Here is a 26115-nt window from a genome sequence, read left to right on the forward strand (position 1 = left end):
TGTATATCTGTGTGCAATGGGATGACTCTCAAGACTCGTTACAGGTTTTAAGAACATGTACAATGATGTGAGAAAGTTGGTGTTATGAAGTTGTTAACTCAGCGTTGATAAATGCATTGTATGTTTTTTCAATGATAAAACGACGTTGAAATATTAAAAAATTTTTATTCCATTTAATAACTTTTTTATTTTAATAAGCATAATAAAATTGCACATAATACATATAATTAAATTTTAAAACTTACACGAAATTTTAAAAATTAATATAATTAAATTAAAAACACACATAATTAAAAATTACACATGATAAAAAGATTGGTAATTAAAATATGTCTGTTGATATTTTTTAAGAATTTTAAAAAAATTTAAATCATAGTTTTTAAAAAAAAATCAAAAAGGAAATAGTTGGTGAGTGCTCCACCAACACCGCTGATGCGGATAATTCTGCGTGCCGTTTCCTAGCTCTTTGGCCATGCTCTAAGAGTCCAAATGAACATTTCTAGAATAAATGCAAAATTTAGGACTCAATTAATATAAGTTGTTCGATTGCAAATGTTTATGAGGTTCTACATCCCCTTCTTCGATGTGAATATATCGATAATTCATTCATTCAATCTCGATCCAATAATTCTGATCGCACCCATATGCTTCGCACGAAATACATATATTCGACCTTCCAATCAAATTCGTCGTAACATTCATAACAATCAACTTTACGAACTATTTACATGACATTATCATCTTTGTTATCGTAAAAATTTCATGTTATTATTATAGTAAACATCTTAGTAATCGACTCGCAGATACATAGGTGGAATAACCAAAAACCGAGTGGGATCAGATGTGATGAACATAACATTAAACTAGTATAATACACTGTGAATGTAACAGATACTCACATTCTACAAATTGTGTAATACTCACCGAGTAATGAGTACAGTATCCTAATGCAAGTAAAGAGACTGGATACACATGGACAAGCTTTCGCTTGTTTCTAGCTTAATCCTAGGAACTTACACACCAACCGATGATACCTCAATTAGTTTGAAACCGCATAGCTTCTCTAGTAAATCTTGAAACCTATTTACAAAAACTTCAAGTCAACCAAGGACTCGCCCCTGCAACAACAAAATTGCAAGAGCGAAGGAAAGTATTTATATATGGACGAAAAGAGAAGTTAATGAACGAATACGATAGATAGGTATTTGGCTACAATTCGAACTATTACACAAGTGATGGTTCCAAAAAGTACCTTGAAAATTATTCACTGCCAAAATCTTCGTAGCTTAAACCCTCTGATATAGTGTCCAACCTCCTTATGTCTGCCGAAAACCGAAATACAACTATTTGAATTGTTTCCTTTTCTTCTTCTTGTATTTTTTTTTTAAACTCAGGAACTATGCCTAAAGCGGAAAAACGAAAATACGAAGGGGGGAAATAAGCTTACCTTGGTGGTCATCCCTGAGACGTTGGCCCATGAAATTTGCATCGTTTCCCAGAAATGGAGATTTCGAATAGTTCTCCAGTATATCTGCAGAATTTAGTAAAAACATATAAGCCATGACACGACGCGAACAGCTCGACAAATTGGAGTTCATCATTGCAGAATGCTAACCAGTGCTGTTAGAAAAATCAGCTGTCAGGTCCGATAAACTGAAGTTCCGGGGGATTTGCCCCAAGAATCCAAATGTATTCATCTCTGGGTCTAATATAGTCTCATTCAGAGCGTGTGAACTGGGCTCTACACCATCAAAGTGAGGGACCGATGCTTCTCCTATAACAGTGCGAGATTCAAGAAGATTGCTCTCCGAACCAAACATAAACGGGGAATCACCTCCATAGCCAACTTCTGATTTGATTATCCCTCCATTCATGCCTCGCAACATTACCGTGTTTGAGCCATGGATCGACATCGTGTTTGATGGCACATCAATTCTTCCAGTATCACCGATCATATTGACAGCAACTTGAATGCATGGTTGCATGGTCGGTGCCCCATTAGTGTAAGCATTAGGTACGACACTAATTGCTTGGAGCATGTTTTCTGGCTTTATAGATAATCCAGTAGGCTGTGGGGCTTGGTACACTTCAACATTGTTGTGCGCAAAACAAAATTTACTTCTCAAGTCAGAACAATTACTATGATCACTGATAAATATAATTACTCAAGTCAACGCAATATTGAAGTTCCAATATAAGGGTATATTATCAGTTTATCACTAAAAGTATTTCATTCATGTAAAGGAAGTACCTTAGGTTTAAGCATGTGTGTGTGTATTATATGTATGTACGCATGTATAGATAAAGTTATAATTCAATTTTACACTCCAAACATAAAAGTAAACAACACATAAAATTCAAAATCTAACATTAACTATCCATATGTTTACTATTTATAATCAATATGTTATGCACTAATTATTTAAATAATGGCTTCAAATCTAAATTATGAAGAGAAATATTTACAGTTTTGCTTGTAGATGTTGTCAGCATATTAAAATGCAGAATCTAAACTTGTTCTTTCCTCAATTCTAGTTATACCTAATTTTTAACAATTTTAATCAAAAAAATTAAAATTCCCAAAAAATTAAAAAATTGAAGTATCCAATGCAAACAACACATGGCCAGAATCCAGATTTTTCTAATTTAATTTCAAAAACTCTAATTGAAGTATTTGATACACACCTACCAAGTATCTGTAGCATCCAACATGATACTTTGCCATGTTTTAAACTATCCGTGCATCATACATCAAACTTATTAATTAAAAGCAGACTTACTTGATTGAACATGAGATCCATTAGATGGAGGAATACAAGGAGCTCCAGTTGCACAAATTTGGCTCATTAGTTCAACTTGTCTTTCCAGCAGTTGATTGAATCTTAACATCTGGTCCTTAATTATCAGTCTCATATGATATGCCTTGAAAAAATCCTGATTTTCTGCTTCAAGTTTCTGCCACACTGGAACATGGCCCAGATTTTATATCAATAACTTTGCACAATAAACATCCATTATGGAATGGTATAAGTGTGAACATACTGCTACAGAATCAAATATTTTTGCAAAAATTGTATTTCAATGCTGCCTTTAGATAAAATAAAGTAGTGGTTTGTGATCTATTTGCTAGAAACAAGTCAAGGCTCCGTAACTCAAATATTTTTTCCTGCTTTTTTAAGACATAAGAATTGCTTTAAGGAGTAGCATGTTCGAAGATTGAGCTTGTCTTCTCAAGTCTGAGACTCTACAGTGAAAGCCCTGACTTTGAGCTTTTCTTGTCTCAGTAGAACATGTAGATGGGCTACCGGCCAACTGAAACGAAATACATAGATCAATACTAAGTGCTACAAGCCCATCAGATGTTAGCTAAAACTTTGCCATATGAAGAACAGATATATCACAAAGCTGGGATCCAGATAGTTTTAGACCATCACGAATGGGTTAAGGGATAAAGGAACTTTGGACCACGTCCCCAACATGTAAGCACTAATCCTTATGCTCAACTAGTCTTAAATGAAAGAGAGATTGATTCCTTTCCCTGGAGTACTGGACTTTAATTCCTTTGTGTGATCTTGAGATCAGAGAATGTCTTTTAACTTTGCAAGTGATTGTAACATGTCGAGTTAACAACAATGTAAAAGACTGTAGCTGTGACGAGTTGACATACTGAAGGATGACGACAAAATGTGCAGATTCTTAGAAGATAGAAGATGAAACCAAAGAGTTGCAGAGAATAAATCATTCTAATATGTAGGCCTGGGACAGTTCGAAACTCAACATATTCATACAGAAGGTCATATATGTTAAACATAAGCAGAAGAGGATAATTTTTCAAAATTTCTCAGCAACTCCACAGACTCCTTAATGTGAATAATTAAGTTATAATAAGAATATTTACTTATAACTAGATGTAGCTTGTGTAAAATTGATTCTTGAGCACAATGCATTACCTAAAACAAACATAAACCGGAGGCGGAAAATAATAACAAGAAGCGAAGAAAATGTAAGTACCAAGTTCAGTGAAACCGGGCTCAATTTTTGCCTGCTGTAGCAGGGTACTCACAACTTCACCCTGACTCATGTACAGCTGAAGGCACCTTTCTATGAGATTTTGAACCTGTTATCATAGAGAGAACATGAGGTTTGCGAAAATGAGTACACTTTTTAGTATCAACTAATAGAGCTTTAAATTCGATGATCAAACCTGACTGGACAAAAATCATTCTACATCACACACCAGAGCAGGTAAAAATCCACAAGTCAACTTATCAAAACAATTTTATGAAGCTCAAAACAAATAATCCATTCTGTAATCAAGTGTCTACACGTCACAATATCTGAAAAACTACTAAAATTATTTCATATGTAATTTGCATATAGTCATTGTCTTGAAAAAACAAACCAAAATTTCTGCACAAACAATTCCTCTACCTTCCATTTCAGAATATATGTTTCAGATTGTTCGTGCACTAGCTTCGGCTACTCATTAGAGAAAATGCATTATTCTGTGTAGCAAAACTTTAACATTCTCAATTTCAGAAATTTCGAATCTCATTAACATTGCTTACGAACTACTATATCATAAAGAAAGGTTTTAAAAAGTACAACAACGATATGCTTGTCCGGTCATTCTCAAGGTTATTTAATTTGTAGTCTTGGCTCCAATTTCCATTCTCAGTCATAGGGATCTATCCTATATCAAATATCCCTAGATTGCTATGATTCAAGAATTCATCTTGTATTAGGACTACCAAACAAATTATATGAATAATAATACAGTTGACAGTGTAGCACAAAGATTTGTATCGGAATTTCAGGTGAAATATAGGACAAATATTCACTTCTAGAGTTACAACCATAATCTTTTTAGTACTAATTGATGTCCAGATCATCCACATGCTACCCAGCTATTGTACTTCCACGCTCATGTTTATCTTTAACAAAATAAACGAAAGCACATGCCTGAACATATTTATCCATCTTTTCCCCAAGAATGAGCACAAAAATCATAATTGCAATATAGTTGTACAAATGTAATAGAACCTTACAAGCTGTATATCCTGTACTGAAACTCTTCTTACATCTCCATTAGACATCTTGCAAGTTCACCGATACAACGAAATTAGGAAGCCTATATATCATGTCACAACAGCTCCGCCACAGAGTAATATAACTTTGACTTTGTTTATCGATCAAAATGTGCAATCTATAAAGCCTGAAACCATTGTTGAAGATGTTAGGAGATTCAAGTACAGTAAACCTATGAACAATAACATGGCAACAAGGGGCAATCACAATAAACAATGCATGAGCGGAAGGTCCCATGAGCTCGAGCTTGTGCCTTGTAGGATAAATGATAAATAACATAGTGTCAATCAAGTGTATAGGATAAATGATAAATAACATAGATTCAATCAAGTGTATAGGATAAATGATAAATAACCAATCAAGTGTATAATAGCTTAAAACTCTTGGCATGCAAACCCTTTATATTCTATCATGTTGGTAATGTGTACTTGTGTTTTTGCTCATGTTGTCCAATCATACTCCTCGGACATCAATTCCAAACATATGTATCTCGTCATCCAGCTTACATATGAAGGAGTATTTTAAAGTATAACAGTTATTATTGGTCATCATCCATATAAACTAGATCTTTAAAAAAACTGATTTTTACCAAAATATCAACACGGTTGGAAATCCTGGCTAATTATTGTTGCGGTAAGAATGTAGGACTTAGCGAATTCCAACAAAGCAACGATCATCTGGTTCTAAATAAGTCCTAGCGCATGCCACAATTTTACCTGGGTATAATTCAAAGTTCTTTCTTAGTTGTTTCCACCTATTATCTCTCTTTATAATAAAAAGCTTTCAAAAAAATTTCTCCAAACAAACCAAGAAAAACACTCATTTCCCAATAGCCATTCCACTTACCTGTATCGTATGACCAATATGAGTATCATTCAAAATTTCAAATAAGAATGCATTCCACAAAATAAGCGTTCACCCTCTAAAACTAAAACTAGAGAGAAAAAATTATCACCAAAAACTTCGTAAAAGCTCAACACCGCCATCATAAAAAATCAAATTTAAACCAAGATTACAGCATCGTTTTGAACTCAGCTATGATCCCGCACACGATAAACGCAAAAAAATAATCTCCAGGAGAAAAAGATAATCAAAAACACAAAAAGAATCACACGAGAAAGTGAATGGAAAAACAAAGATTAAACCCTCACAAACACGTGAAATCACAAATATTTACAAATTGGGAAACTCAACTCACCTGAAAATTGTTGGGTTTTTACACTTTTTTAACCTCAAACAGCAATATCGTTTGAAAGAGAATATTTTCGGAGGAGGAAGAAGTGATGACCTTTGCTCAAATGGGTCGCGTTTCGATGTATTTTAATATATATTTTTTCACGAATATTGCTGCCCAACGAACGTATAACTCTTTCTCCACAACGTACAATAATACGACAAAAGCAAATTGCACACACTGGCATTAAAAGATCCCTTGGCGTTATCCATTGCAAACTATATATATACATATATTTAATATGGATGCGCTTAGTCAGAACACACACTTTCACACAAACCTTTTTTCTAAATTGTCACGTTCGTTTTTATTTTATAAATTAAATATATAAATAAAATTCACCAAAAAAATTTATTTTTTGTAGCTAATGTTGAACTTTTGAGGTCAAGTTTGTAACGTATGTGTGGTGGTACACGAAACGTTTATAAATTTCGAGATTTCCGAAAAGATATTAAATTTAACCGTTAGTTACGATCTTTTTTCGAGATTCCAATAATGTAGGAAGTGAATTATGTGAATTGAGAGTAGGTCTTTTGTGAGACGGTCTCAAGAATCTTTATCTGTGAGACGGGTCAACCCTACCGATATTACAATAAAAAGTATTACCATTAGTATAAAAATTAATATTTTTTCATAGATGACCTAAATAATAGATCTGTCTCACAAAATACGATTCGTGAGACAATCTTACGCAAATTTTTGTCGTAAATTGAAATGAGCCCAAATCTCATTTATAGCTCAATTGATGGACAAAACGTGATCCATCCTAAACATAACTCAACTTGTAAAAATCATGTCTAAAAGGACAAAAAAGATAAATGCTTGGGCTGTCCAGTCCTTTACTGGATGCTGACAAATTGGGCTGTAAAGATAAAGTTGAAGGCCCAAGTTCTTCTTGGGCCCAACTACACCTCACTGTCTATGATGCAACAGATAAATTAAGGGGACTTCGTAACATGAATAAATAAAAAAATAAACCGAAATTACTTTTGTAGAATTTTAATTTTAAATAATTGTGATCCAAATTTTAAAACCCGTGACCTCTTCTCTAATTAAATGATATATTTAAATCAATATAAAATAATTAAGAAAAAAATGAAATCCTAATATATCTAATACAAATACAATTCAACAGTTCTTCGGCCTTGAAAAAAAAATGAATATTATTGTTTGTTGATGTTAGAGTGTTATTTTACAACTAAGTAATAAAAGACATTTAATTTTTTTTTTGTTTTTGACATTCAAAATATTTTACGGGATACTTTTTTGAACGTTATATGATTTAAACCATTCATAAGGTGTTTTAGAATAATTTAACTTTGTGTATATAATGATGGCTCTCGCTATTAAAGATTTTAAACATAGATACTCCTTTGATGTAAATATCTACAAACAGATCTTTCTTATTCTTCAATCGTCTAATCAATTATATGATCAGAATCTGGATTCATCGTATAGATCGCACTAGATATCTAATCGAAATTTGTGTCGAGATTTGATCGCCGGAATTTCAAAAATCCGAGGAGATGGCGGTGAAACTGCGGCGGTTGGGTGGCGGCGTCACGGCTTTGATGTGGTGGAAGGTGGTCGGCCGAATTTTTTTGTGAGGGAGAAGGGAAAGTGTTTTTGTGTTGTCAAATTTTGGAAGACAAAATTTTATGAACAAAAACTTGTGTGTAAAAGTTAAGCATATAATTCAACTTTTGATTACATATATAAAATTATCTTCATGATATAATCAGAACTATAATTTTATCAGGATATTATATTTTTATTATTCAAAAACTCTCATGTACTTATTTTCAACTCTTGAAAAAATCATGTATAAAATCAATATCAGGTCGAGTAGATATTATATCATACATAATAATGGCCATGATTCGATTGATATCTGCTTGCAACACTAAGTATCTCCTTGCAACACTCAGTACAAAATCAATATCAGGTCGAGTAGATATTATATCATACATAATAATGCCAGCGACAGATGCATATGGAATGTGATTCATGATTTCTATCTTTTCATCAGTCTTAGGGCACATAGACTTAGATAGAGTCACATCATAACACATTGAGAGATATTCTCTCCTAGACTCCTCCATAGAGAATCTCCTCATTATGGTATCGATATAATTGGATTGAGTGAGCTCTAACATCATTTTTTATCTATCCTTATAGATATGTATTATTAATACATATGATGTTTCACTCATGTCTTTCATGAAAAATTTATTAGCTAACCACACTTTAGTTGATTGCATCATCCTTACATCATTCCCGACAACTAGCATGTCATCATAAAGTACAATGAATGTTACTGCACTCCTACTAAACTTTTTGTATACACAAGGTTCATCAGATTTTTAACAAATTCAAACTCTTTGATAGTGTTATCAAATATGATATTTCAACTCCTCGATGCTTGCTTGAATCAATAGACGGATCTCTAAAATTTGCATACTTTATGCTAGCTTCATACTGATGTGAATTCTTCGAGTTGAGACATATAAATCTATTCCTTAATGTCATCACTAAGGAATGTTCTCTTGACATCTATATGTCATATTTTATAGTCATATCATGTTTCTATTGCTAGCAGTATCCTAATAGACTTGAACATTGCCACTTGAGAAAATGTTTCCTCATAGTCAATACATTGCCTTTAAGTATATCATTTTGCTACCAATATTGCTTTGAAGGTCATTACCTTCTCATCCGTCCCAGGTTTCTTTTTGTAAATCCATTTGCTTCCTATAAGAACAATTCCCTCCTGTGGATCGACTAAGGATCATATTTGGTTTGAATATATGGAGTTCATCCCGGACTGCATGACTTCAAGCCATTTGGATGAATCGGCATCTGATAATGCTTCTTTGAAATTTCTTGGATTACATCTAGGAATTGACTCATTTTGGCCCTCTTCAAGAAGCAGACTCATTCTCTTAGGTGACCTTGAAACTTTTTCAAATCTCTTAGGAGCTTGTTTTACTCCAACTCGCTGTTAGGATGTGGGTTCTACTGTTTCAGGCATGGGTGTTTCTCGTATTTCCTTGAGTCATATCATCCCATCTTTCTATCTAATAGAAACTCGTTCTCCAAGAATGTGACATTCCTTGAATTAAACATTTTTGTTTCATTTGATTCATAGAGGTAATATCCAACATAATTATTTGGATATCCCACAAAATAAAACAAATTGGCTATACTATCCAATATGTCTCTTACTATCTACTTCACATAAGCAGGAATATCCTCATATTCTTAAGAAAAAATATTTTGGAGGCTTTTTCATCCATATCTCATATGGAATTTTATTCACTTCTTTCATATGAACTTTGTTCAACAACATTATCGCATTCTCAAGTGCAAATCCTCAAAAGGATAACGCCAATTCAATGAATCTTATCATAGATCGAGCATGTTCATCAATGTTCGATTGCGATATTCTGACACATCATTCAATTGGGATGTGGCAGTGTGGCCCACTGTGAGAGAATCTCGTTCTCTATAAGGTAGTCTTAAAATTTAATACTCAAGTATTTTATACCTCTATCAGATCGAAGTGTTTTAATATCCTTTCCTAATTGTTTCCATATTTCAAATCTGAATTTTTTGAACCTTTCAAATGTTTCAGACTTGTATTTTATCAAATACACATACTCATACCTCGATAAGTCGTCAGTAAATGTGATAAAGTTAGAATGCTCATGTTTTATGCTAACACTCAGTGGCTCACACACATTTATATCGATCAAATCTAATAGATCATGTGCATGTTCCACTTTACCTAAAAAAGGCTTTGGTTAAGACTATCTTGTTTACTTCTGTTTGTTTTTTAAATCGTTTGGACATTATTAGTGGAATATTACCATATTATTTGACAGAACACTTTTGATCTATATACTTTCAAATGTCCAAATTTCTTGAAATGGAAACAAACATGTTCTCATTTATCGGGTTTTGTGGGCTTTTTAATATCATTCAAAACTTGCCTCTTATAAGGTTTGTTTTTTTATTGTAAGGGCAAAACGCTTCTTTCCTTTATCATGTGAGCCCATTTTCGTCCCTAGACAAGAAGTCTACTAGGAAAAAAATTTTCTTTCTTTATAGTAGCCTCATATGTGGTAAGCATATTGACTAGCTTTTCAGGGCTAACCTATATATTGTTCATATTGTAGTTCAGCATAACCCGTTAAATGAGAAAATGAGTGACAACAAGACATTGTCACAATCAAACTTTTTGGGAATCATCAATTCGACACCCATCACCTTCTCAATAAGCCCAATCATATATACACCACACTCATGGGCTAGAGCTCCATCTTGCATGCGTATAGTCATGAGTTCTTTGATAATAGTGTGTCACACTATACAAGTTTGAGCACCATACAACTCTTGTATGTGCTTGTGAATGTCAACATCATTCATTATTTCATCAAACTGTCTCTACACTTCAATTTACACAAAAGTGAACAACAAGATCCAACCATCTCGCATGCTTCAACGAGTTCAAGCGAGAATGACATTAGTGTGTATGTCATTTTATCCAAATTCAGAACAATTTTAATTTTGTTAACCAATCTTAAAAATTAGGGTCCAGTTAGGTTTTTTTAATCGAGAATAATAGAAATAGATCATGTGACGAAATCGTGAATATAGTGAATATGAAACAAATAATCATTGTCGACTATTTTAAATAATTTATAAGACATAAAATATGTTAATTTGTTTTTATGAATTACCTCCCATTTTTGACATTATCAACAACCTCTAATAACAACGGGAAATCCAATTTTCGTAGTGAGTACGCAAAGCTCAAATGCTAAATTATGATCCCGAATAATATCAGTCAATCATAATTTCGAAAAGATAGAATTCAATTGAAACCCATTGAAACCGTTACAAATTTTGTCTTACATTTGATGATATCCCAATAATGTGATGTCATTTCTTCACGTGTCGATCTTGACCCATCAATGTTGAACCTTAGTGTATGGTCACCATGAGATCCCCCAATAATAAGAGCCGAGGTTATGGGAGTTTCATGTAGTTTACTTCAAGTATATCGGTGGAAGTTACAACTTTCTGGCGTCCAGGTATCTTCAATAGTATGAGTCAGACACTAACCACGGGTAACGTTTATCATGCAACCATTGTTGATGAAAGACAAGAAAATTTAAGCTCGGTTTAATTTTTATTTTATGGGCTTGATTTTAATTTTGAATCTTAACTAAAATGATGGATTTTAATTTTGAAAATTCTTCCCATCGTTAATTTTAAAATATCATGTCATGTTTTTTTGTATGTTTTCTACATTCATGCAAATCTTGTTACTATATTAATAAAAACTCGCATACTGATTATGTAACGATCATGAGCCATTTTGCTGAACCAACATGGACCTCGACCTATATCCATAAACCACTACTGATCATGGGTCATTATGATGGTCCAGCATGAGGCGTAGCATATGCCCATACATCGTCACCTATAGAATATTACACCCCTGGAAATTGGGATATTCTATAAGTGACGGTGCATGGGCATGAGATACGGCTCATACTGAACCATCCTAACGACCTATGACCAACAGTGGTGCATGGATATGAGCTGAGACCCATGTTGGTTTTGCCAAATGGCCCATGATCGTTACAAAAAAGACGTTTGTTTAGTAACGAACATGGGCTATTAGACTGAACCAACATGGGTCTCGACCCATACCCATGCACCACTACTGGTCATGGACCGTTAAGATGGTCCAGCATGAGCCCTAGCCATTGTTCATGCACCGTCACTCATAGAATATTCCACCCCTGGAAGTGGTTTCCCCCCCATCCCCTCCAACACTTGAACCCAGGACCTCCAGGCTTAAGTACCTAGATTTTTAAAGTGTTGGTACCAGTTGGGCTACACTTTAAGAATTTAGGTACTTAAGCCTGGAGGTCCTGATTTTAAGTATTGGAAGAGGCAAAAAAAACCACTTTCCAATGGTGGGATATTCTATGAGTGGCGGTGCATGGGCATGGGTTAGGGCTCATGCTGGACCATCCTAACAACCCATGACCAGTAGTGGTGAATGGGTATGGGCCGAGGCCATGTTGGTTCAGCCTAATGGCCCATGATCATTACATATTATTTATAATATATCACATGTATTATAAATAATAAGAGATGATCGATAACCGAGAGCTAATTTGTAACGTACCGTACTTTTACTACTTCAAAATTTGCGGCAAAATTAAAAATTTTCTTAAACATAAATTTCATACGGTCGTCACTTGTCATTTAACTTAATAATATTAAAATCAACATTCCCAACTAATATTTTCCAACAAAGTACTTATTTCAAATCATCTCACATCCAACATAAAAACATAATATTTTAAAGTTTTCATAAAACATAAACATAGTGGTCCTCGGGTTTAGCCTTCCCCGCTCAGTCCAAGCCTGCCCCTTGGTCGCCACCTCCTGTCTCCTCCTCAACGTACTCACCTGCATCGTTCAAGTCTAGTTAGTCTAAAGAATCAACACGTATAAACTGGAAATAACGAGTATTACATAATAAAACCACATACAACTTCAAAATATAACATATATACTTGAAACTTAAACTTTCATAATAACTTTGAACTCTCATAAACTTCTTTGAACTTGAACATACATACTTTGAAACTTGAACTTGCATAATAACTTGAACTTTCATAAACTTGAGCTTTGCATAAACTTTGAACATACATGCATACATAATATGACGTGCCATCACATAAACTTTTCTTTAAACATGCTTTCATACTTCAACATACTTAACTTCATCATTTTACGTAGAGGATGTTTCAAAGCAAGTGACCCATAACATAATAAATGCCTGATCAGACAAACCACAGTACTGGGCTGACAGGGACATATCCACTGCCACATACATGAGATCCCTGTTCATAATTTAACAGGCCAGTTGATCCACGTTCATAATTTAACGCTTCACAACCACGATCTAACCCGTTCATAATTTAACGGGCGGATTGGTCCCCGTTCATAATTTAACGCTTTCCAATCTTAACTGCCAACCCGTTCATAATTTAACGGGGTGGAGAGGTCCTCGGCCACGTTCACCGACTTCCAAACCCATTCACTTTTGGTCACAAGACATTTAGCATACCTCAAAAACTTCAAATATTTTCTTTGCACGTCATACATACTTACTTTGCATTGAGGGATTCGTTGGATGTCAATCGGGTCGTTGCTGCAACATACTAATATGAATACATAAACTTAACTTGTACAACTTAAACGTAAATGTCATGCTTAATCCCAAGCTAAATAAATTCTTAGAACATTCTATAATTTCCCATGACATAACCCTGTAAAACATCATATTAAATCATGGTATAAAACCTCAAATCAAACCTTAAATAATAAAAGAATATACCTAAAATCTGAAGGTACACGGACCCCGTCCCTAGGTCCATATCATGGTCCGTGTCCGTGCGCTTAAAAATTGTTGTGATGAAATAAGAAGGCACGGACACCGTGCCTACCTCCGTGTCCGGGTCCGTGTCCGCTCTGTTCGACGAATTATTTTATGAAAATTTTGCGACATGTCTATTCTCCCAATTAACACATAAGGCATCAAGATTCATCACTATGAGACCATTCCAAGACACCATAACAATGAACTAAACTTTTATAATCATCCTACAATTCATACGACCCAAAATATTGTCATTTATATTAAAGTTTATTTCTTACGACATCTTAATAATTCAAGCTCTTAACGACATGAATCAAAACCTCAAAAATACTCTAAACATCATTACTAACTTTCTTATATGCAGAAACGATCACCCGTCGATCCCCAACAAAGCCTGCAACATAAAAACTTCAAAAACATATTAAAATTCATAACTTTCTTGAAACACGATTTGAGCAGTCATACTAAAAACTCCATAACTCACTCGTTTTTAATCCAAATAACTCGAATTTTATATCAAATCGAACGCATCGAAAAGATCTACGTTTTTGTAATTAAAAGTTTTCTCAAAATATGTACCGAAAAATCGCAGTTTTCAAAAGAACAGCGAAACATGAGTTTTCGGATCTAAAAATAGCAGTCATACTAAAAACACCATAACTCACTCATTTTTAATCCAAATAACTCGAATTTTATATCAAATCGAAGGCATCAAAAAGTTCTACGATTTTCACGTTGAAAGTTTTCTCAAAATCAATACCGAAAAATCGCAGTATTTTACAGAACAGCAAAAACGTGAATTTGGTGATCCAAAATTGTTTCAAACTTGATCTAGACGTGATTGCTCAAACTTCTACGCATCACACATATAATTTTTTTTTTGCATAAATAACAACACAATGCATAATATGACAAGATCGATGCATCAAGAACAGAATATACGTGCCTTTTGATATTTAAAAATACCGAAACGACGATACCGAAGCGGAGATGATACGGGAGACGATCCGGGACGAACTTAGCTCAATTTCTTCAAAGAAAACTTACTAAATATATGCTGGAAATTTTTAGAGGAGATGTGCTCGTTGAATGAAAAAAAAAGAAGGAAGAAAATGAAATAAATAAATTGAGATAGGAGTGTTTTAAAAACACAACCTTCTCTTTAGTCAAAAAGTTTAATAGCATGTTTTGTTTTGTGTTTTGTGTTGTGTGTGTGTACGTGTATATGTGTGTGTAAATGTGTGAGTGTGTGTGTGAGTCAAAGTGTGTGTGCTTGTGTGTTGATATATATGTGTATATATATATATATACCTACATATATATAAACAATTGTAACATATGTATTTAATATACTAAAAAATCTATTTAAAAATATTTAACATACTAATTTAAAATAAATCTCATATTAATCCCATTATAAATTTTAAAATTAAATAAGATGCACAAATTCTACAACTTTAAAATTTTAAAATCACTTAATCATTTAAATAATTAAGCTCTAAAATTACTAAATTAATTAAATTATTTAAAATACTCCATCCTTATCTTAAATAAAATACTGCATTAAAATTTACTAAAAAAAAAATCGTCTCTATCTCCTTTCCTCGATCTCGCCTCGAATAATCGCCTGAAACATAAAACTCTAGAAAATATTTTAACATACATTAAATAAACATAAATAATTAAAATAATAAATTTCATAAATTAAATATATGCATGGATTTTACGTATACTATTTTGGGCTTTACAATATCTCCCCCCCTTATAAAAATTTCGTCCTCGAAATTAAGTCTTACCGAACAACTCTGGGTAGCGGATTCTCATATCTGCTTCAGCTTCCCAAGTGGCCTCCTCCACTGATTGATTCAGCCACTGGACTTTGACTAACTTAGTCGTCTTATTTCGAAGTCTACGCTCTTGTCTGTCTAAAATTTTAATCGGTCTTTCCTCATAAGACAAGTCTGGAGTCAACTGCAATGGCTCATGGCTCAGAACATGCGAAGGATTTGCTAGATACTTCCTCAACATCGAAACGTGAAATACATTGTGCACTCCGGCCAAATTCGGCGGTAAGGGCTACACGATAAGCTAGTGTTCCAACTCTGTCAAGAATCTCGAACGGTCCAATAAATCTCGGACTCAGCTTACCTCTCTTCCCAAATCTCATAACACCCTTCATAGGTGCTATCTTAACAAATACATGATGACCTACAGCAAATTCAAGATCTCTCATTCTCTTATCAGCATAACTCTTCTGACGACCCTGGGCGGTCTTCATTCTGTCACGAATCTTAACCACCACATCTGCAGTCTGCTGAACTATTTCTGGACCAAGTTCTGCTCTCTCACCAACTTCATCCCAATGAACTGGCGATCTACACTTTCGTCCATACAAAGCTTCATAAGGAGCCATACCTATTGATGATTGAAAACTGTTATTGTAGGTAAACTCCACAAGTGATAGTTTAGACTCCCAAGTCCCATGAAAATCAATCATACAAGCTCTCAACAAATCCTCTAATATCTGAATCACTCGCTTCAGACTGGCCATCTGTCTGAGGGTGAAATGCAGTACTGAATAACAATTTCGTCTCCATGGCTGCATGTAAACTTTTCCAGAAGGACGATGTAAACCTCGGATCCCTGTCTGACACAATAGAAACTGGAATACCATGCAAACGAATTATCTCCCTTATATAAAGCTCCGCATACTGCGTCATGGAGAAAGTCGTCTTCACTGGTAAGAAATGTGCTGACTTAGTTAGTCGATCCACTATAACCCAAATGGCATTGGATCCTCTGACTGACCTCGGAAAACCAACAACAAAATCCATGGTGATATTCTCCCATTTCCACTCTGGAATGGGAAGTGACTTAAGCATCCTCTGCTGGTCTCTGATGCTCTGCTTTCACCTGCTGACAAGTGAGACATTCTGATACATATCTGCGGATATCTCGTTTCATCCCTGGCCACCAATACAAAATTTGCAAGTCTTTGTACATCTTGGTACCTCCTGGGTGAATAGAATACGGAGATGCATGTGCCTCTGACAAAATATCCTGTCTGATTGAATCACCACTAGGCACCCACATTCTATCTTTGTATCTCACAATACCATCTGACACTGTGTAGAGAACACTGTCCTTCGCTTCATCTTTTAGTCTCCATTTCTGTAGTTGCTCATCTGAAGACTGTCCTGCTCGAATACGATCTAGCAAGGAAGATTTGACTGTCAGATTAGACAGCTTAGGAGCTTTGCCCTTGCGATAAACTTCCAAGTCAAACCTTTGAATCTCATACTGAAGAGATCTCTGAGCTGATAAATGAGCTATGACTGCAAGTTTTATGCTCAATGCGTCTGCGACAACATTAGCTTTTCCCGGATGATAGCTAATTTCACAGTCGTAATCCTTAACCAGTTCTAACCAACGTCTAATTCTTTCTGTGTGAAGAAATATTTGAGACTCTTGTGATCAGTGAAAATCTGACATTTCTCACCGTATAGATAGTGTCTCCAAATTTTCAATGCAAAAACAACGGCTGCTAACTCAAGATCATGTGTCGGGTAGTTTTTCTCATGTACCTTCAATTGTCTGGAAGCATAAGCTATGACCCGACCTTGTTGCATCATTACTGCTCTTAAACCGTGCTTAGATGCATCAGTGTATAACACAAAATCTCCTTGCCCTGATGGCATGGCGAACACTGGTGCTGAAATAAGAGCTTGCTTCAAAGTATCGAAGCTCTTCTGACATTCATCGCTCCACACAAACTTAGCATTCTTCTTAGTAAGTGAAGTGAGTGGCACTGCTATCGACGAGAATCCTTGAATGAACTTACGGTAGTAACCGGCTAAACCCAGAAAACTTCGGATCTCAGATGCATTCTTTGGTTCAACCCATTCCTTGACAGTTGCTACTTTCGCTGGATCCACCTCGATACCACTACTAGATACTATATGACCCAAAAACGCTACCTTTTCCAACCAAAATTCGCACTTACTGAATTTCGCAAATAACTTGCGACTCTGAAGAATCTGTAAGACTATCCTCAAATGCTGGTTATGTTCTTTATGGCTCTTCGAGTATATGAGGATGTCATCAATAAATACTATGACGAACTGATCAAGATACTGATGGAATACTCGGTTCATTAGATCCATGAAAATAGCTGGAGCATTCGTTACTCCAAACGGCATCACTAAGAACTCGTAATGCCCATACCGGGTCCTGAAAGTTGTCTTGTGGACATCTGCATCCTTCACTTTCAATTGATGATATCCTGATCGAAGATCTATCTTAGAAAATACAGTAGCTCCTTGCAATTGATCAAACAAATCTTCTATTCTAGGCAATGGATACTTATTCTTGATCGTCACCTTATTTAACTCACGGTAATCGATGCAAAGCCTCATGCTCCCATCTTTCTTTTTCACAAATAGTACCGGTACTCCCCAAGGTGAGAAACTTGGGCGAATATATTCCTTGTCCAGAAGCTCCTGTATCTGTTGCTTGAGTTCTAACATCTCAGCTGGAGCTAATCTGTATGGTGCCTTAGAGATTGGCACGGTACCTGGCATGAGATCGATGGCAAACTCCACTTCTCTATCCGGTGGAAGTCCTGCAACATCATCTGGAAAGACGTCTGGAAAATCTCTGACTACTGGAACATCTGATATAGATGGAGTGGTTAGATCAGGTGCTGACACAATACTGGCCAAGAAAGCCTGACACCCTTTGGAAATCAATCTCCTCGCCTGTATACAGGAGATCATGCGAGGAAAATTCCTCCATCTAGCTGGCTCGAATAGAAACTGCTCCATGCCTAATGGTCTGACCAACACTGATCTCTTCGAAAAATCAATAAGAACTCGATTCTTTGTCAACCAATCCATTCCCAAAATGATATCAAACTCTGGCATTGGCAATATAATCAAATCTGCATACACCAAGTGATCCTGCAGTTCTAGATCAATATCTCTGACCACACTGGTGGCTAACAACTCTTCCCCTGATGGAAGTGTCACTGAAAAGTTCACGTCTAGGCCAATGGACTTGATGTCCAAATGATTAGCAAAGGTCTCCGATATAAAGGAGTGGGTGGCTCCTGAATCTATCAGTGCAGTTGTGGCTAATCTCTTCATGAAAATATTTCCTGAGAGATGTTAGCACAACACCAAACTTATATCCCAAAATACTAGCAATTAACTTTAAGCATAGTTGAAATCAATATATTACAAGTCAATCTAAAATTTTCTAGTACACTAATAATCTCAAATAAAATTTCCACATGCAAGGCAAATAATACCGAGCTTAAATAGAAATGATTACCGGTCAGTAGTGTAGTGTCTGGGTTCGCCTCCTGTGCGTGCATGGAGAATACCCTCCCTTGGGTTGGCTGCTTCCACTGAGGACACTGCTTCAGCATGTGATCCGTAGATCCACATTTAAAACACTTGCCTGATCCATACAAGCATGGTCCTGGATGCTGGCGGTTACACTTCGGGCACATTGGGAAAACAACGGGCCTCTGAGGCGCCCCCTGCTGCTGGATAGGACCCTTGCCCCTAGGTGGTCCTTGGTAAGGCTTCTTCCCAGGCTGCCCCTGAAAAGGTTTCTTGTACTGGGGTCGCTGATGCTAATGCTGTGGCTGCGGTGGTGCCTGGTAGGGCCTCTTGCCCAACCTATCAGTCTCAATGTCTCTCTGGTCTTGCTCCGCCGCCAGAGCTCCAGAAACGGCAGCTGCATATGTAGTAAGGCCAGTTACTCTCACATCACGGCGCAAGACTGGCCGCAAACCACCCATGAAATGCCTCAGTTTTGCTCGAGTATCATTAGCTATGAGTGGCACAAAGTAGCAACCCTGTTCAAACTTTCTCACAAACTCAGCCACACTACTATCTCCCTGTCGTAGTGTCATAAATTCCGTAGTCAAACGGGCCTGTACCTCCTCAGTGAAGTACTTAGCGAAGAACATCTCTTTGAATCCATCCCAAGACAACATCGGCAAATTAACTGCCACCGATGCACTGTCCCACCATCGTCTTGCATCCCCTGCTAGGAGAAAAATGGCACATCGGACTCGATCCACATCCTGCAATTCCATATACTCAAAGATCACCTCTATAGACTTAACCCACTCTTCCGCCACCATAGGATTCGTAGTCCCTGAGAACTTCTGAGGATTCATCTTCTGAAATCTCTCGTACACTGCCTCCGGTTGAGTCCTCGGTTCTGCACCTCCTGCTGCTGGAGCTGGATTTCCCGCAACCTGTGCGAAGAACTGCGTCATAGCTGCAAGCATCTGCGCCTGCATATCTGGAGGTGGAGGAGGAGGAGTGGCTCTTTCCCCATCACGAGACTCTCGGTCCTCATCCCTAGCTCCACGGGCAATCAAAGGTCTAGGAGCCATACTGTTCTAAAATTACCCAATACGTAAACCCAACATGCATATGAACATGATATAAATAACATAGGATTCACGTAACTGAACTTAAAAGTATGGACATGCTGAAAATAATAACTTAATGCATACTACACTAACATAAATCTTTGAAAACTTAAAACTTACAGACTTGAGGTGTGACCTTATGAGCTTCTTGCGACTGGAAGTAGGCATAATCCTTTACAAGAACACCGCTCCGATACCAACTGTAACGTACCGTACTTTTACTACTTCAAAATTTGCGGAAAAATTAAAAATTTTCTTAAACATAAAATTTCATACGGTCGTCACTTGTCATTTAACTTAATAATATTAAAATCAACATTCCCAACTAATATTTTCCAACAAAGTACTTATTTCAAATCATCTCACATCCAACATAAAAACATAATATTTTAAAGTTTTCATAAAACATAAACATAGTGGTCCTCGGGTTTAGCCTTCCGCTCAGTCCAAGCCTGCCCCTTGGTCGCCACCTCCTGTCTCCTCCTCAACGTACTCACCTGCATCGTTCAAGTCTAGTGAGTCTAAAGACTCAACACGTATAAACTGGGAATAACGAGTATTACATAATAAAACCACATACAACTTCAAAATATAACATATATACTTGAAACTTAAACTTTCATAATAACTTTGAACTCTCATAAACTTCTTTGAACTTGAACATACATACTTTGAAACTTGAACTTGCATAATAACTTGAACTTTCATAAACTTGAGCTTTGCATAAACTTTGAACATACATGCATACATAATATGACGTGCCATCACATAAACTTTTCTTTAAACATGCTTTCATACTTCAACATACTTAACTTCATCATTTTGCGTAGAGGATGTTTCAAAGCAAGTGACCCATAACATAATAAATGCCTGATCAGACAAACCACAGTACTGGGATGACAGGGACATATCCACTGCCAGATATATGAGATCCCTGTTCATAATTTAACAGGCCAGTTGATCCACGTTCATAATTTAACGCTTCACAACCACGATCTAACCCGTTCATAATTTAACGGCCGGATTGGTCCCCGTTCATAATTTAACGCTTTCCAATCTTAACTTCAAAACCCGTTCATAATTTAACGGGGTGGAGAGGTCCTCGGCCACGTTCACCGACTTCCAAACCCATTCACTTTTGGTCACAAGACATTTAGCATACCTCAAAAACTTCAAATATTTTCTTTGCACGTCATACATACTTACTTTGCATTGAGGGATTCGTTGGATGTCAATCGGGTCGTTGCTGCAACATACTAATATGAATACATAAACTTAACTTGTACAACTTAAACGTAAATGTCATGCTTAATCCCAAGCTAAATAAATTCTTAGAACATTCTATAATTTCCCATGACATAACCCTGTAAAACATCATATTAAACCATGGTATAAAACCTCAAATCAAACCTTAAATAATAAAAGAATATACCTAAAATCTGAAGGTACACGGACCCCGTCCCTAGGTCCGTATCATGGTCCGTGTCCGTGCGCTTAAAAATTGTTGTGATGAAATAAGAAGGCACGGACACCGTGCCTACCTCCGTGTCCGGGTCCGTGTCCGCTCTGTTCGACGAATTATTTTATGAAAATTTTGCGACATGTCTATTCTCCCAATTAACACATAAGGCATCAAGATTCATCACTATGAGACCATTCTAGGACACCATAACAATGAACTAAACTTTTATAATCATCCTACAATTCATACGACCCAAAATATTGTCATTTATATTAAAGTTTATTTCTTACGACATCTTAATAATTCAAGCTCTTAACGACATGAATCAAAACCTCAAAAATACTCTAAACATCATTACTAACTTTCTTATATGCAGCAACGATCACCCGTCGATCCCCAACAAAGCCTGCAACATAAAAACTTCAAGAACATATTAAAATTCATAACTTTATTGAAACACGATTTGAGCAGTCATACTAAAAACTTCATAACTCACTCGTTTTTAATCCAAATAACTCGAATTTTATATCAAATCGAACGTATCAAAAAGATCTACGTTTTTGTAATTAAAAGTTTTCTCAAAATATGTACCGAAAAATCGCAGTTTTCAAAAGAACAGCGAAACATGAGTTTTCGGATCTAAAAATAGCAGTCATACTAAAAACACCATAACTCACTCATTTTTAATCCAAATAACTCGAATTTTATATCAAATCGAAGGCATCAAAAATTTCTACGATTTTCACGTTGAAAGTTTTCTCAAAATCAATACCAAAAAATCGCAGTATTTTACAGAACAGCAAAAACGTGAATTTGGTGATCCAAAATTGTTTCAAACTTGATCTAGACGTGATTGCTCAAACTTCTACGCATCACACATATAATTTTTTTTTTTTGCATAAATAACAACACAACGCATAATATGACAAGATCGATGCATCAAGAACAGAATATACGTGCCTTTTGATATTTAAAAATACCGAAACGACGATACCGAAGCGGAGATGATACGGGAGACGATCCGGGACGAACTTAGCTCAATTTCTTCAAAGAAAACTTACTAAATATATGCTGGAAATTTTTAGAGGAGATGTGCTCGTTGAATGAAAAAAAAAGAAGGAAGAAAAATGAAATAAATAAATTGAGAGAGGAGTGTTTTAAAAACACAACCTTCTCTTTAGTCAAAAAATTTAATAGCATGTTTTGTTTTGTGTTTTGTGTTGTATGTGTGTACGTGTATATGTGTGTGTAAATGTGTGAGTGTGTGTGTGAGTCAAAGTGTGTGTGCTTGTGTGTTGATATATATATGTGTATATATATATACCTACATATATATAAACAATTGTAACATATGTATTTAATATACTAAAAAATCTATTTAAAAGCATTTAACATACTAATTTAAAATAAATCTCATATTAACCCCATTATAAATTTTAAATTTAAATAAGATGCACAAATACTACAACTTTAAAATTTTAAAATCAGTTAATCATTTAAATAATTAAGCTCTTAAATTACTAAAATTAATTAAATTATTTAAAATACTCCATCCTTATCTTAAATAAAATACTGCATTAAAATTTACTAAAAAAAAATCGTCCCTATCTCCTTTCCTCGATCTCGCCTCGAATAATCGCCTGAAACATAAAACTCTAGAAAACATTTTAACATACATTAAATAAACATAAATAATTAAAATAATAAATTTCATAAATTAAATATATGCATGGATTTTACGTATACTATTTTGGGCTTTACATAATTGATCCATATGAGCCAAATATGGATTCAAGTCCAAAACATAGGTAACTTCAGGGATACAAATTTAATTTACCTCAGTTTCCAATATTTACATGTATTTGATCTTTGAAACTATTGAGAATTTGGGGGACCACCATCTCCAAATCTTGATCTCTCGCTAAATCTAATATTTAATTAAATATTAATGGCACATTTGAATACGAATTTTAATGCGTGAGTGTGTCATAAACCAGACTCACTTTAAATAATTAAAAATTATAATATGTAAAATATCCTAAGATACATCTATCAAATAGGTTATGAGACTCGATAATTATTTTACCATATAATATCACATATTATTAACAAATCATGTATCTTGTAAATTTATCACTAACAATCATAATTATAAATAATTTAATAAATTAAATAAACATATTTATTTAACTTTAATTTATTCATTAATAATTAAATTTATTGTAAAATACTTTTTATCATAAATAATCGAAATCCAATTTTAATTATTTATTCTCTAAGGAAAAATTCCATAATTTTATCAAAAATTATTTTCAAAAGTTAATTCGATTAAAATTTTATAAAATATCAATTTGACCCAATATTTTGAAAGATCGGAAAATCACCTCGGACCCAATTGAACTCGAGTTCACAGAGAACAAGCCTCGGGCACCTTACCAATTGTTTGCATGTTCCCCTGTGCATAAAATTTTTTTATTTAAAACCTTTTGAGCAGTCATCACTGCCCAGATGTATAGCGTGTTGTACACTTGCGTTTCGAGAAGTGCACAATTTTTTTTGTTTCGAAAAACAAAATTTTCAGGAGGTACATTTTTTGAAAAAATTCTTACGCAGTTAAAAATATTAAACTCAACATAATTTAAAACAAAACAACAGAAAATCTTACAATTAAGACAAATTGGCTCTGATACCATAGTTAGAATATCATTTTATCACACCCGAAAAGCAACGAAAGTTTAAAAATATTCATTTTGACATTCAAAACATTCATTTTCCATCGTATGATTTAAATCATTCATATGATATGTTAGAATAGTTTACCTTTGCGTATATAACACCAGCTCCAACTATTCCGAATTGTAAGCGAAGATAGTCATTGTTATAAATTCTTACGAACAGATCTTTCTCCATCTTCAATCATCTAACCATGTCCATTATCAGAAACTGAATTTCTCGTATAGATTGTACTAGAGATCTAAATGAAATTTGTGTCGAGATTTGATCGCCAGAATTTCAAAAATCCGAGGAGATGGTAGCGGCGGTTAGGCAGCAGCGTCACTAGCAGTAATGTGGTGGAAGACGATCAGCCGAATCTTTTTGTGAGGCAAAAAGGAGAGTTTTTTATGTGGTCAAATTTTGGAGGACGAAATTTGGTTAACAAAACTTGTATATAAAATGTGCATAATTATAATATTAATTATATATACAAAAGTATATTCCTGATCTAATCATGTTTATCTTTTTATCAGGACATTGTTTTTTCATTATTAAAAAAATCTCATGTATTTATTTTCAACCCTTGAAAATATCATGTATAATTAAATTATTATCAAATTTTGATAATAAAAAATATATAAATATATATACATACATACATACATATACAAGCATATAGTATCCATATATATTTATTTATGCTTTAAATTAAATAAATTTTATTCTATTACTCAATTAATTGATCTCTTCTAGAATAGTTTTGTGAGAATTTTACACTTAGTAGTTACTGCTACTAATTTATTATTTAATTAGTATATTCTAAATTTAATAAATAAATAATTATGTACTCATAATCCTGATCGATGATCAGACAACGCCATTGTATCGAGGATACAAATCTCGTTCACATAATCAAAAATGAAAATTTCGAAGGACGAAATTTTTCACTAATCCATTTTTGATAATTTTCAGTTTTTTGAAATTCTTCACCAAAATAGGCAGTTCAACTATCCTCATTTAGTTAGTAGTTAAGATAAATTTCACAACTTCCATTACATGTAATCGACTTATAAACTCTTTTATAAACAATATGTTTGATCTTCATCAAACTATAATAGTCAAATTCAACTCCTTCAATTTGAAACACATAATTCAATATTTGTGTGACTCTCAATGATTTAGAGATACAGCTAGCCGTGGGTTTACAACTTCATGTGATTCATAACATATTTTTTCACATTCGCACTTACTCTAATTAGACTAATTATTTACATCGACTCTTTGATCAAGAATGTCACAATTCAAGTCTGATTACACCATTCGGATCATGGTAAGAACATCTAGTACCATAGCTCTATGATTCCCTAGGTATCACTGATAGTGTCTGCAAGAACCTTAAGTTATGGTTAACATACACTACGGTCCCTTAAACTCATATATTCCGATCGAATCTACAATAATTAGTATATCGAGAGTTGCAAATGAATTCGACAATGATGCGATGTATCTTTTTGTAATAATATTGACATGATATTTGCAATTGAGGAAACAACTTTCCAAAATACACATGTCTTATCGTGGCCAAATATTCCTTGCATTATTAATTCATCATATCGTATAGGATAACTTCATCCATAGGTGAGCAGTAAATCCCCCGACTACAATGCATTGAATTCTACGTATTTCGAAATTATACT

The 26115-nt window shown here is 34.7% G+C and overlaps 2 protein-coding genes across 3 annotated transcripts; both read right to left on the reverse strand.

The window, feature by feature from the left end:
* Nucleotides 1-842: 842 nt before the first annotated feature.
* Nucleotides 843-6433, reverse strand: LOC142529736 (uncharacterized). 2 transcript variants are annotated; one of them, XM_075635364.1, is made up of 8 exons: nt 6320-6433; nt 5049-5215; nt 4012-4117; nt 2781-2963; nt 1616-2086; nt 1448-1531; nt 1253-1322; nt 843-1118 (listed from the first exon to the last, which is right to left on the reverse strand). In XM_075635364.1, the coding sequence occupies exons 2-7, from the start codon at nt 5094-5096 to the stop codon at nt 1261-1263; spliced, it is 954 nt and encodes a 317-aa protein (XP_075491479.1). In that variant the 5' UTR covers nt 5097-5215; nt 6320-6433; the 3' UTR covers nt 843-1118; nt 1253-1260. The 2 variants fall into 2 exon arrangements, with proteins under 2 accessions (XP_075491479.1, XP_075491471.1); XM_075635356.1 differs by having other exon boundaries at nt 6287-6417.
* A 12995-nt stretch (nt 6434-19428) lies between these two features.
* LOC142537468 (uncharacterized) lies at nt 19429-20082 on the reverse strand. The gene has a single exon (XM_075642977.1). It carries the CDS (start codon nt 20080-20082, stop codon nt 19429-19431), a length of 654 nt encoding a protein of 217 aa, XP_075499092.1.
* Between the last annotated feature and the right edge of the window lie 6033 nt (nt 20083-26115).

Source organism: Primulina tabacum, chromosome 2, assembly GCF_025594145.1.
Source record: "Primulina tabacum isolate GXHZ01 chromosome 2, ASM2559414v2, whole genome shotgun sequence".
NCBI classification, from domain to species: Eukaryota; Viridiplantae; Streptophyta; class Magnoliopsida; order Lamiales; family Gesneriaceae; genus Primulina; species Primulina tabacum.

Coding starts and splice junctions, on each gene's coding strand:
- LOC142529736 (XM_075635364.1), bottom strand. CDS start 5,096: ATGTCTAATGGAGATGTAAGAAGAGTTTCAGTACAGGATATACAGCTT. Junction 4,118..5,048: donor CAGTACAGGATATACAGCTT/GTAAGGTTCTAT, acceptor CTATGATAACAG/GTTCAAAATCTCATAGAAAG. Junction 1,532..1,615: donor TGATTTTTCTAACAGCACTG/GTTAGCATTCTG, acceptor TAAATTCTGCAG/ATATACTGGAGAACTATTCG.
- LOC142537468 (XM_075642977.1), bottom strand. CDS start 20,082: ATGACGCAGTTCTTCGCACAGGTTGCGGGAAATCCAGCTCCAGCAGCA.